The 14,341-nt window shown below is 43.2% G+C and overlaps 1 protein-coding gene across 1 annotated transcript in view; it reads left to right on the plus strand.

Annotated features, from left to right (window-relative positions):
* NPAS1 (neuronal PAS domain protein 1) overlaps positions 1–14,341 on the plus strand; it is a 504,067-nt gene that overhangs the window by 453,384 nt on the left and 36,342 nt on the right. Inside the window, exons 6-8 of the mRNA XM_078662207.1 lie at positions 3,754–3,866; positions 8,497–8,693; positions 12,070–12,176. Coding sequence (XP_078518333.1) covers positions 3,754–3,866; positions 8,497–8,693; positions 12,070–12,176 — 417 coding nt within the window. The remainder of the gene's footprint in view (positions 1–3,753; positions 3,867–8,496; positions 8,694–12,069; positions 12,177–14,341) is intronic.

Consider the following 14,341-nt stretch of genomic DNA (forward strand, 5'->3'; position numbering starts at 1 on the left):
ATACTAAACTGTCTCGTTTACTCTCTTCCTGTCTCCTTATCTCCTCTCTCTCTCTACCCATCTCGTCTTTCTTATTTCTTCTCTTTATGTAGCTTAGTCTGAATTTTTTTTTTTTAATAGCTCTCTTCTGTCTTTCACTGTTTCCCTCGGTCTCTCTCTCGCATGCAGCTGCAACCTTCCCTTAGGCCTCGTGATCCTACACGTCACCACCACAGTCCTATATAGGGTGATCACCTTTCTCCAGGTCACCATGGACACTACCTCCAGTCCTGAGGTTTTCACTCACAAATAGTTTTCTTCAGAATTGTTGGTTTACTTGGTTCAATGGAGGTGAAGCAAGGCTGCAACACTCAGAATACTCTTAATTATCTTAAGAAAGTCGAGGACTGGAAAGAGTGACCGTAATGACCTGGAGGGCGGTGGTCACCCTAGTCCTTCGACTTGAACATTTGGTGTAATATTCCATATTTGGGGTACAAACCTAAACAAAAGCTGAATAAATATATACATATATATACATACATATACATAAATGAGATCGAAACATTTGTGTTTTGCTTGTATTGTGACTTCTCTTTGCTAGGGTATTGTTCTGTGCACTATTGATACAATACGAACACATGGTGATGATGGTGATGTGTTCTTCCTCCCTTCCCCCTCTGCAGGAGTGCAGGTGAAGAGAAATTGGGCAAAGATGGGGGTGAACATTCGCGATGGCAGTAATACAAGTGTTTCCTCTTTTTTTAAGGGAGGGGGTTATGGGGCGTCAATTCCTCTTTGGGATCCAACACATTGACCTCGTTAGTGGTTTTACTAGATCTAAAAAAATGAGGTTTTATGTGACTCCACCCATTACAATTTACATGGTGCAATGTGTGGGGTGTACGAGTAAGCACGTCTAGTGTTATTGGTTTCCTTTGCTTACGGGGGAGGTGCCCCATAACTCTTCATCTGGTACCCAATGTTTCTGCTCTGAGCAGGCTGTTCCCATTATGAGGTGTACTAGTTTACTAACTGTGCTGAGATGAGGCATGGCCTGTCATCCGGGTTGGACTGAGATAGAAAATAGGCCTTGCCGCCGCCAATAGTGAATTAGATAGCCAAAGATGTGGTCCATATTTGTAAATTGGGGCAGTTTTGAACTTATAACGACATGCTGTATAAGTGTTTTGCAAGGTATGGAAGATTGCATGCATTTGTGCTTGCTGAAGGCAATGTTTGTGGTAATATTGGGGAACTCAACAGTAAAAACAGGCCCACAAACAGCCAAAAAACAGGCCTACATACTGACATGGCAGACTAGCCCGTCAGGCACTGCCTGATTGTCTTCTAGGCCAGTCCGGCCCTCTTTGTCATCTCCTGTCCACCCTCACCCCCTCTAGATTATGGTTGCCCAGATCCGTTCAGGCCTATTTCCCTTACCCTTTATCTTCCATTACTGTCCCACAGTATTGCAATTTTTTTTAACTCTACCCCTTTGCCTAACTCATGGTGGGTGCCTGTAAACCTAGGGTGAACAGACGTCTCACGTTTCCCGACACGTCTTTCTAATTTAAATACACGTCCCATTTTTTTAAGAGGGTCAGACGAGCACGTATGTGACATTATTTATTTATGCATTTTTATATAGCGTGTACTTTACCCAAAACTGTCAGAGCTCTTTACATTAAAACCTGTTACAACACATAAGGACTTTAAAGTATATCAAGTATATATAAGATACAACACAGATCCACGCGTCTAAACACACAAAAAAAAAAGTTACAATGGCGTGTACGAAAGATGTGCAAGTTCAACTAATAGCATAAATATGATCTGCCAATATTGGCGGGAAGTGAGCAGAAAGTATTGGTTGGAATTCACCTCAAAGAATGTTTTTAAAAAATCATGATATTATAGAGCATAGCATTATGATATCAAATGGCTGGTAAATTCGAAAATACGTCCAAAATGGATCCAAGGGCCCCGATTGACAGCCCTCACTCGGTGATCATTGCAGTGCTTGCTTTTTCAGCTGCCCCCTTCTCACACCAGTGACAGAGGTTCTGTGCTTGCAAGAGTGGCCTTTTGTGCTGGTTGATTCTCACAACAGGTATTAAAGAGGTGTGAATCCGAATGCACTAGCTCACCAGCCAGAGCCTTCTCTCACCATGGTAAGGTTGTTAATGGCAGAGCTAGTGTCCCTCCAAGTTACGTAGGCAGTGGGTGGTACCAGGGTTAAGGGCAAAATGAGACATCCTAAATTACACAGTCTGGGGTACAGAGGATACGAAAGCACACATTAAGCTTATCCAGTTCTGTTTCTTTCATTTGCTTTGTGGTGCTTGTAATCTTTTGTACCATTACATAAAATACTACAAGTCCCAGAATGCAAAGAAATCATACTGAATGCGAGCTAGGCTTAACTTTTTAAAATGGAGCAAGGTGTACAGACTTTAAAACACTTTTTCTGTTTTTCTATCAATAGCTTTTTTGGTAGATTTATAGATTATGCGTGTGTAGCCCAATGTTTCGTTCGGTCTTATCATTGTGATACTTCAAAGTGCATGGTAGATGGCAATGTTTAGTCCTACTTCTAAGTCTGGCACTGTTCCATTTTTTTGTTCTAAAGTCTGGTCACCCTATGTAAAAATCCTCTGCCATCTTCTCACCACCAGGGGCATATTTACAAGCCCCTTGCGCCACTTTTGCGTCACTTTCCCCGTGTTAAAAAATAAGCAAGAGTGGCGCAAGGGCCGTGTAAATAAGCCCCCCACTGTTTACTGTCGCTTCTTCCAGGCCGTTGTCAAACTTTTCTTCCACTTCTCCTTGAGAGTGCACTCAGTATAAGTCTACAATTCCCAAAAAGTGAACATTTCGCCTTTTTTTATGGTATCTCAGTGTTATATTTTCAGCCAAAGCGTCGAGTACCCTCGAAATCCAATTTGCTCAATATATTTCAATTTGATAACATTGAATTCCAGTCAAGCTTGTGGGACCCTAAAAGAATTGTTTATTTTGAAGTTACATTTTGAGGTAAGAGGTGTTATTCCAAGGTTGCCCACAGACAGGTATTTATTGTAGCAACACGATGTGATATACTCAAACCCTTAGAAATTTTAGAGGTTGCCATGCCTCAAAGCTGAGACATTTTTTTCGTTTTTGATCATTTGCTCTCCCATAAATTGCCCCTTCCAGAATTTGAAACCACTGCTTTTCTTGAAAAGCAACAGTTCTTACACGAGCTAAAACTGAGCACACCTAACCCTGTTTTCATGGATGTCTTGGTCGGGCCTACAGCGTCCGCTTGTCCAACCATTCGAAGCCCACAGAGGAGTCTGTTTCCCAACTTTGAAAAAAATCAAACTTTTTTTATCGACGTGGAATGCGAGAATTCAGCCCGATCCATACTCTTTGGAGCCAGGTTACGAGGCATTGCTTCATCCTCTCGACACAAGCCCGGCACCCCTGGGACTCCCAGCATGTAACATGCGAAGCTACCCACACAGCGAGATGCAGGTTTCTGCCTGGTCATATCAATATTTATGGCAGATTCTCATTTTTTTCTGTTTTTCTTTTTGGTAAATAATTTAATATTCTCATATTTTGATGTATTTTTGATAGTCATCGAATTTGAGCAGGTAAAATAGGACCTCCAAACATATTGATATTTGTTTAAATACTTGAAACAAGATCAGCGCCTGGGCGCTGCTGTAGCATTTTTTTCATTATCGTATTGAGTTTCAATGTGTCTTAACATTTTACTTTTTTCAGATCCGCTCAGCCCCTTGGCCATTGAAAGTGACACATTAGAACGATCCTTCTTTGTTCGTATGAAGTCCACCCTGACCAAGCGGGGACTCCACGTGAAGACCTCAGGTTATAAGGTGAGTGAATGATCCAGCGGGCATTGAGATCAGGGACTCTCGCTTATGAGCTGTTTAGTATGACTGACTCTGTACATGAAGTGTTAGTTCAAAGGCTTTTGTTAGCAAGAATGATAGACAAGTCTCTAACATGAGAAGGATGATTTGAATTGCATTGTATTATAATTGCATTTATATAGCACTTACTACCACTGACGAGGCGTCAAAGCACTTTTTTAGCGAGCAACACGCTACTCTGGAACCCATAGAGGATTAGTGGGGAATTAGTATAGGGAAATTTGGACATAATTTGAGTGGTGGATACGTTAGTCTGTTATTTCAATTGAGAAGGATAGTGGAGGGATAGAAGAGGAAAAGGTTTGCATTCATATAGCGCTTGCTACCCCAGATGAGGTGTTGAAGTGCTTTTTGGCGAGTAGCACGCTACTCCGGAACCCAAACAGGATTAGTGGGGAATTAGTATAGGAAAATATGAAATTATTTTGGGTGGTGGGCATGTTAGTCTGTTATTTGGATTCAGCCACGGCCGGTAGTAGGTGTAACTGCAGGGCGGTGACGTGGGGAGGGGGAGGGGCAGGGTGTTGGGTAGTAATGCATGGATGACAGACTTTAACAGGTAAGTAAACATTTAAATAAATAAAACGAATTTCGTTGCGCGCACTGCATCGCATTTGGTGATGCAGTGCACACAACGAAATTTGTTTTATTTATTTATATGTTTACTTAGCTTTTAAAGTCCGTAATCCATACATTACTAACCCCCACCCTGCCCCTCCCCCTCCCCACGTCACCGCCCTGCAGTTACACCTACTACCGACCGCGGCTGTTTGGATTGAAAAGGAATAGTGAAGGGATAGAAGAGGGAAGGGTCTAGAATTTTTTTCTTCTTCTTTTTTTTGAGTTCATTGCAATAGGAGGGGGAGGTGGAGTGGGAAGAGTCAGAGGAAAGGGTTTATAAAGGCTTTTTTGGGAGATCTGAATAGTAAAAGATATGAGATGATGCAAGGATGGGTAGAGGAGGGATTCTTTTGGGGATCTTACTAGTGGTATGGATTTTGGGATAAATGAGACAGTGGAGGTAGAGTATGTATTGATAGAGGTATAGGGTGAGAAACATGGCAGTGCATTGGAGAGAGTAGGAGAATGAGGATTAAGATAAGATAGAGAGTTGAGGTAGAGGATATATTGAGAGTGGTATAGGATGATAAATAGGGTAGTGCATTGGCGAGAGTAGTAGAATGAGGTTTGAGATGAGTCAAAGTGGAGTTAGAGGACATATTGCGAGAGATATAGGGTGTGATATAAGGTAGTTTATTGGATATGCTGAATTAGAAGCAAAGTAATACAAATATGGATACATAAGTATATGAAAGGAATACACATGCTTAAAGAAAGTAATATATGTAGATTAAAGTTGCATTTAATTAAAACTGGAATACAAAATTGCACGCCAGGATCACCTCCACAAACCCGGTGCAGGACTCGCCATCATCTACAAAGACACATACAGAAACACAACCACCAGGACACGCCTGTAATGGAACACATACACTTCAACCTCCAAGTAAACAACAGCACCACCATGAAGGGCTCCCTAGCTTAAAGACCACCAGATACACAAGACAACTTCAGCAACCTCATCTCAGGTTTCATCGCCCACCCCCCAAAAAAACAATGGGTTGGAGCGCTACCCAGAGTTATTGCCATTCTTTAGGCTTGTTGCCAGCAGCCTCCCACCAACTATTGTGTGTTTCATGTACCACCCTAAGTAGCATGGTAATGCCCAGATGTGGGTCCCATGCGCACTGTGTCACTGGAACCAAGCTATACCTGGTTGATGAGCCCATAACTAGGGCAAAAGGAGGACCTGGCTTGGCAGTTCAGGCTGGACTGTTCCCATGAGAAGCCGGGTCAAGACTTATTTGCATATGGCTGGGTTCAAATTGAGGTGGCATGGTGAGCAAAGGCACAATGGTTCTGAGTGCTACCCCGATCTATTGCCAGTGGATAGACATATTTCCAGCAGTCTCCCATCACAATTTGCGTGTTTCATACACCATCCTAAGTCATGTGTATGACTAAACATGGGTCCAATATTCACTGTGTAACTGGAACCAAGCAGTACCCGGCTGATGAGCCCATAACTAGGGCAAAACCAGTCATGGGTTGCTTGTATTCTGGTTTGGGGAAGACCTGGCTTGACAGTTGAGGCTGGACTGTTCCCATGAGGAGCAGGGTCAAGACTGATTTGCATACGGCTGGGTCCAAACTGAGGTGGCATGGTGAGCATAAGACTGATGGATGGAGTAATACACCAAGATATTGCCAGTGGTTAGACTTATTGAAAGCAGCCTCCCATCACCTTTTGTGTGTTTCATTCATCACCTCCCACACCATCAACTATAAGAACTTCCTTCTTCTCAGCAACTTCAGCTTCTACATGGAACACCCTCTCCGACCACTGCCCTTCTGACCTCCTCAAGAGTACACAACATAGGACTTTCCCAGCTTGTCACGGACCCTACACACAATGCAGGACACACTTTAGGTACAAAATTCACCTCTGGAAACTACACCAGCTACCACTCAGCCTCACTACTCATATGGACCAACCATTACATTATCTATTTCAATATCTCCACATCACAAGCCAAAGTTCCCTCCAGCACCAACCAGCCCAGCCAGAACTGGAGCAGAATAACAGAAACAGACTTGTGCTTCACAGAATTGCAGAATCATATATTTGTTCCCCTACACTCCTGATCTAGTAGTAATGAATGCAGCCTTACCTGTAGATTAGTTAGACCATTTAGCTATCTGCTTTGACTTAATTCTGTTCTCCTGTACTGTAAACACTGGAAAACAATATATGTTCCATTCCAGGATTCAGAAAAGATCATCATGAATGAGGTCTTAGCTCTGGTGTCAGAGGTCCTGCCTTTAAATTCCATCTTTTGATACTGCTTCATCTTTCAAAATTTGACAAATGGTATCTTCTTCACCTCCTTAGATGAGGTTGGACCAACTAAAATGAAAAGAAAATGTCCTCAAATAAATCTGCACTGTGTCTCAACTCGAAGCTTGCAGAGAAGAAAACTTTTTTCAAACAGAAGAAAAATGTACATCAGATTTGTTATTATTATTATTATTATTATTATTATTATTAATGATAATAATAATCATCACCATAGCTTGTTTTGACATTGTGCTTCATACCACACTACTGTTGTTTCTAAGCACTGGTAACTGATAAAAGGTGTTACTTTAATGCAATGTAATGGTATCATAATGAGCGTTCATCCCCACTTCTTTGTCAGCTCACTTCCTGACAAATAAATTGACAGTGTAGCATTTCACGAGGACATTTCACTCTGTGTCCTTCAGTGCACATGTGCCTATGTACATAGCTGCTTCCAGTGCTCTCTGTCTGCCTTGGATAGAGGCTTCTGGCTAATCAACTCCTGGTCAAGTTATGTCAGCAAGTGCTGCAGAGGATATTCCAGCTTGTTTGAGATCAAGAACCCATCAATGCCCGGATTTTGAGCAGCAGACATGGCCGGACTGGAAACGCAAACTGGCCCTGGCCATTAAGTCAGCCTGGCTTTGGGGGGGGGGGGTTGTGGATTGGTGAGTTGGATGGGCTGCGACATCCTGGTGGGAAACACTGCTGCTGCTTTTGGTGTAGTGGGCCAATATTGCAGCGCTGGTGCACAACTGTACCCCTGTACCAAAAACTGCCCCCCACTGGTTCAAAACCAGCCCCAAACCTCTGGCCCACCGGGAAAACACCTGGTTCCCGTACGGCCAGTCCGGCCCTGGCAGCAGTCAGTGTGATTCAAGGAGCTCGTGGGTTTGCTCATCTTGCTACTGATCCGTCTGTGTAATCCTTCTCTTAAGATGGAAGAAGGTGCTGTGGATGAGAGAAAGATGGATGTAGCCCCTTTGCATGAAGCCTACATTAGTGGTGGGAACAAGTCAACTGGGATGGGGACCTCCCCTCACTACCCCCACACAGTTTGAGGGGAGGAGACTAATGTTTTTTCAATAAAGACATCTTAAAATCTTCAAGAAATATACACTATACAGAATCTTCTAGGAGCAATGTTATAATGGAACATGGCAAATCTTCAAAAGACAACTAAATGTATACAATAGATTGGTATTGTGGGTGCACAAGCTTATGGTTTTGGTCGATTTCGCTGCCTTTAAGTCATTGTGTGGCTTGGACCACGTAGGCTGGGTAAGTTTGAGGCTTTTGAAATAGCTCATTCGAGTAAATAATTAATTCTGATCTGACTGATCTCCTTTGTATTACATTACATATGGAATTAAAAATGAGTCAGATCAAGTAATGAGATTATTTACAAAAGGTACAAGCAGTATAGATTACTTTGATACAATTCAACATACCTTTCAGAGAACCTATTAAAGTGGTCATTTTAAAGTTGAATGGACTGCATGTAAAGGTATGTTTTTCTGCCTAGTATGTACAAGATGACCACATTTCCATGTAGTACATTTTTGAGTCCACAATTATGATGCATAACTGACTAGTCAGTAATCAGTAATCTTCTAGTAGGAGTAACTTTAGCTGCCCAGACTACAGTGTTGTCTGATTTCTGTGTTGCAGGTGATCCACGTCACGGGCTGCCTCCGCACGCGCCTGCCCTCGTTCTGCCACTCCCGCTCCCTGCCTGGTCGTGTGATGGGGCTGGTGGCGCTGGCCCACACGCTGCCCCCCTCTAGCCTCAGCGAAGTGCGCATCGACTGCCACATGTTTGTGTTTCGGGTGAACATGGACCTGCAGATTGTGTATTGTGAAAGCCGGTGGGTGTCCAATCAGAAGAGAGGTAGCATTGATTCAAATGTATTGTGTCCTAAGGTATCTTGTGCACACCCTTCCACACAGGGTTAAGGGGCTCTCACTACCGTGTGGCAATCCATAGTATAAGAGGGCATATTGTTTAATAAATTCTCACTCTCTTCAATGAAGCATAACACTCTGGGCATATTATCAAGAACGGCGATAAAATTATCGCCGTTTTAGCGGTAGGAAACTGCCGCTAAAATGGCGATAATGGGCTTGATAATATGCCCTTGTGAATTCCCATAGCAGCCCAGGTTAACACCAGAACCTGGGCTGCTATGGGAATTCACAAGGGCATATTATCAAGCCCATTATCGCCGTTTTAGCGGCAGTTTCCTGCCGCTAAAACGGCGATAATTTTATCACCGTTCTTGATAATATGTCCCTCTCTTCTTTAGTGTCTGACCACATCAATCAAAAGGGGAAAGGATTGGCTTTTTTTGCAGTGTCAGGAGCTGCATTCCATTCCATAGGCAGCTTTTCATCCTTTTGGGCTAGCAACAGTGCTTTAAATGGGCCGGCACTGTCCGGTACGGAGTCCCGGCACTTTTTTATTTTGAGAGAGAGAGTACTGGCACTTCTCAAGAGAAATGCAATATCTTTAATTGGAGAGTACTGGCACTTCTCAGAAACAAGTAGGTACTCTTGTACAGAGTCCCTGCACTTCTATTTTTCCAATTCAAGCACTGGCTAGCAACATTTTTATTGGACGATGTATATTATGAGCAGATGGCACTTAAGTGAAAAGAGGACACATGTGTAGTTCTGTAGGAAACACTGTAGCTGCTACATCATAATTCCAGTGGTCTGTAGCATGCAATATTACATTACCGAGAGTGAGACTAGTGCACTGTGGTACTATACACTGGTAACAAATACTCTTTTACTCAGTTTAGTAGCCAGAACCCGCTGAAAGAGGCTAGTCCATGCAATCAAGTGATCTGTTATTCTGTGGCGTGAACTGATGCTGTGTTTATACATCATGATGAGGTGATGGAAGTGCTCTTGTCCTCAGCAAGAAACAAAGATGCTGCATATTGAAATAACTCTAATAGCAAAAAAGAGTTTTCTGACGAGAAGTTATTTCAAGAGGGTACTCGGAATGTAGCAGAACCCTAAATAGTTTGTATCTCATTTTGAGATGTGTGGTCTCCATAGCTTTAATTCCTTCTTTTCAGGACACTCACATAATAAGTATGCACTGTAAAAAAATCTCTAAAAAAGGAGCACTGTCTTGTTGGAAATCGAGCCTTTCAGATGCCCTGTGATGTGACAATGTAATCCAACAATAATATCCAGGAGGACAGTATAAGACCAGAATGTTTAAAGTAAAATAGCTACAGCACAAGATGTGTGTGTATAGTTTTACTAGGGTTGTGTTCTTCTTTCTTCAACATTGCATAGAGTTTACATAACCTATTTTAATCTGGGAGGTGGAAAAGAAAACATTAGTAAAATGAGGTTCTTTCACTGCCATGCATGGCAAAGGCTAAAATGTTATCAAGTAAGTTTAAGAATAACAGCCGATGGATGTGTAAACCTTTCTCTCTTATAGAAACACCTGCATTTTATTACATCATTGCACTTTATGCAAGTCCATGCTGTAAGGGACTCTCTGCTATATGGGAATATATACTATTGCATATTATTGTGAAGGCCATGCCATATATTCCAACTGTAAACGAATCGAGATTACAAGAGACATCCTCTGGGGCATATTTACAAAAAAATGTCAGAGCGCAGAGCTGCGCCAAATCCAGCAGCTCTGTGCTCCAACATTTTCAAAACACAGGCCTGAGCAGTATATGCACAAGAATATAGTGCACGCCTGTGTTTCCCCGAACGCTGATGCAAAAAAAGCTGTCTAGCGCTAGCGCAGGCTCCCTGCTACCATGTTGCTAAGGTGCCTGCGCTGCAGGGGCGAATGTTTATAGGATGTATGACGTTACAACGCATGCTTTTACCACGCATGCCTTTACAATGCAGGTTTTACAACGCAAGTCGTTACAACGACTTGCGTTGGGGGGCCCTGGATAGTGAATAGTTTAATTTACTATTCCAACTCCAGTCCCCGTGAATAGTAGGGAAGGTGTTGGATAGTAAATTAAACTATTCCCTATCCTAGAGCGTCCCCCAGCGCAATGCGTTGTAATAACCTGCGTTGTAAAAGTTGCGTCGTAATGGTAGTGCGTTGTAAAAGTTGCGTTGTAAAGGATGTTCCCCTTCAGAATGCAGCACACATGGAAAGAGCAAAAAACGAGGAGAAATTAATAATTTCTCCTCGTATCTGCATTATAATGCCTGGTAATCCATGGCGTTCGTTTTTGGTGCTGCATCAGCCGTGTAAATCTGGGGCAGCATCAAAAAGCAATGGGTATTGTGGTGGAATGCCCATAACAATACCATTGCATGCCCGTTTGCCGCAGAGGACTGCAGCGGAAAGGGGCATATTTCCAAAGAGGCGTTAACCTTTACAAAGTTTTACTTTTTTCAAAAACAAATTCACAAAGGAGGAGTTTGTTTGTGAAAAAAAAGTAAAACAAACGACCCCTACCATGGGAGTTTTTATTTTTGCTGTCCTTCGCCACCAGGTTTTACCTGGTTGTGACCGACAACAAAAAACAAGCCGTCCACAGGCCCGGACTGGCCGTTGCGGGCACCGGGAAATACCCCAGTGCGCCGCAAGGGTGGGGGCCGGTTTTGGGCCCCTGGGGGCCGTTTATGTTACAGGGCCGTTTATGCAGCATAGCTGAAAAATCGGCCCTGCAACAAAATCGGCCGAAAACCGGCCCCAGCAAAGAGTTCAGACGTCCCCCCGGGGGCCGGCCGAGCACTTTGCCGGGGCCGGTTTTGGTTCCCAGTCCGGCCCTGGCCGTCCAACTGCTAGCTGTAAATTGGGCAGTCCGTCAGATGGCTTACCTCCGATGGCCCGTACTTGGTCGGCTGTTGGAGGAGTACGTCGGGAATGGAGCCAAGTAGGCTCCCTCATTTGCATACTGTCAGTCCGCCCACCACTAAATTGGGCGGGCTTACCGGAGAGAGTACTCAGCCTCTCCGCCAAACTCAGAATCAACCCATTTGTCATGGGGCCTGTGACTCCTTACCAGCAAACTTGTCATATGACATGTCTTTGAATAACCCATGGACCCCACCCCAATCTCAGTCACTCTTGCAAGCCTCATTTGAAAGGTATGAAGTTTACTCGCTTTTTCATCTCACTTTCCTATCTTCCCTTTTTTAAAATATTTAATTCGTCCTTGCTGCCTTCCTTTCGTCTGTCCCTCTTTTCCTTCCCTCACCTCACCCTTCTCCTTGCTGTCTGTTCCCTTTGTGCAGGATCACGGATTACATGGACCTGTCCGCAGCGGATTTAGTGGGAAAAAACTGTTACCAGTTCGTTCATGCTTCAGACGTGGAAGGAATTCGACAAAGTCACCGAGACTGTAAGCATTTCAGCAACTTTTCTAAACCCAAGAGCATGCCACTGGAATTTCGATTAACTTGAGGAAAGGTTATTATCCACCAAGTGAATGATTCATTCTCAATCAGAAGCACTCCATCAATTTTAATGTGCAATTACTGAGATGAACCAGGGACATGCAAAGAAATACACCAAGGAGATAAAGGCCAGGGACCAGAACACACAAGGTTTCTGTGTAGCTGCTGTTGTTAGTTTCTCCTTGAGTCGGTGAGCAGTACGGTGTGGGCGAGGTTATGTACTCTGGGTGATGCTGGTTTGAAGAGGTGTGGGTTATGTACTAATATATACACGAGGATTGTTTTGGGTGAAAATATACGTGTTTTTTTTTAATGAATTTGAGAGCTTTTACACGTCTGCATGTAGTTAGTTTCTATTGGGAGAAGATTTAGTTGCATTCTTTGGGTGCTGTTCGTTGTATTGAGTTTGGGTCTAGATATGCCCTAAGGTTAAGCTTCAATACCATTGTTCATGTTCAGTATGAGTGATTTTCTTATGGCTTGACTGTGACTTTGCACTTTGACTCAGGTTGGTTTTTGATGGGATTTGTGGTGGATATAAACTACTGTTGACGCTGATTTCCTAAAGAACAATTTGAGGCTTTACACATTATGTGAAGCTGATTTGCATATGGATTTGGGAAGCTACACAAGCTGGGCATGGATGCTTATCACTGGGTACTTTTCTGACGACACCAGCTTCCAGTGTGATTGGGCGCGTGCAGCACTGTGGGTAAGGTTGTCTTCATTAAGTTTTAGTTAGAGTATATGTTTAAGTCATGTTTATTCCCATCGGGAGAAAGTGCAGCTATACTCTTTGTGTAAGGTTGTCGCGATTGGTATTGATTGAGTTTATAAACAATCATCAAGATTGGGTTCTAGTACAATTCGTTGAAGTTAGGTTTTACGATGAGTTTGGTTTCTTGTGGGGATGTTTGAGCCTATACTCTTTGGGTGTGTTGTTCTCCTGTGGGAGTGGGTGAAACTATACACTTTGTAAAGTGTTGTTCTTTATTAAAGTAATTGTACATGGTTGAGGGTATACACTTGGTATTCACTTGGGAGGAGGGCACGTTCAAACAATCAATCAATCATAACACTTGTATAGCGCGCTACTCACCCGGGGGGGTCTCAAGGCGCTTGGGGGAAGGGGTCTGCTACTGCTCGAACAACCAGGTCTTGAGTTGTCTCCTGAAGGCGAGATGGTCCTGGGTCAGTCGAAGGTGGATGGGGAGGGAGTTCCATGTAGGGATTGGTTTTGGTCGGATGATTTAAATAAGGTTACTTTTTAGGTGGGGTCAGTGTGATAATAACTTTAGGCGTGATTGTTTTAAGTATAAGTGGATGTGGCTTGATGAGATGGCTAACTGTCCATTCTTACAACCGTTTTGTCATCACAGGCGGCAAAAATTAATTGATTTCACGTAGGTATCCAAACATAGCACTAGTGACTGAGTCTGAGAAAAAAAAACCTTAGATGCTCTTCTTGTGTGTTAATGGGAACACCTAGTTTCTCCAGGACAATGCCAGGCAGGACTGTCAATATTGATCCTGTAGATAGGTACATGTCTTACGTTTCTTACTGATGGAGAGATGGTTTGTGCCTGATGTTGTTAGGTATGAGGTAATTCTATTGACCAGGGCCTAAAACTGAAGAGAATGTCTAAAATCTGGCACCATTGAAGACCCTTATGCGAAGATCTTGGGATGTGATTGCGTATTTGTTTGATTTTGGAACTGATGTATCACGGGCCAATGTTAAATACCTCATGGCATCTTTTAGTGTACTGACAAGTAGCCACGCTCTGAGTCTCAGCCACTCTAAGGAATCAATTCAATAGCACTGCTTTGTCAGCTCCCAACCCAATGGCCAGGTTTCCTGTCTGCACCCTCAGCCTACCAACCATCTCAATTACTTGATCTTTTAGTACAGCCAGTGTAAGTGCAATGAATTCACATAATATGTGTATTTGTAAAGCACACATTCATCCAAGGGTATCTTGGCACTGCAATCCTTCTTGCTGCACCAAGCTGAGTCATTAGGAAAGTTCAGTGATGCATCGTATTTACAAGAACGCAATGCATCCCTGTGATCCCTGTGGTTGCATAGCGCTCGCCAACGCAGGCAGCC

The sequence above is a fragment of the Lissotriton helveticus genome, chromosome 9, assembly GCF_964261635.1.
Source record: "Lissotriton helveticus chromosome 9, aLisHel1.1, whole genome shotgun sequence".
Classification (NCBI taxonomy): domain Eukaryota; kingdom Metazoa; phylum Chordata; class Amphibia; order Caudata; family Salamandridae; genus Lissotriton; species Lissotriton helveticus.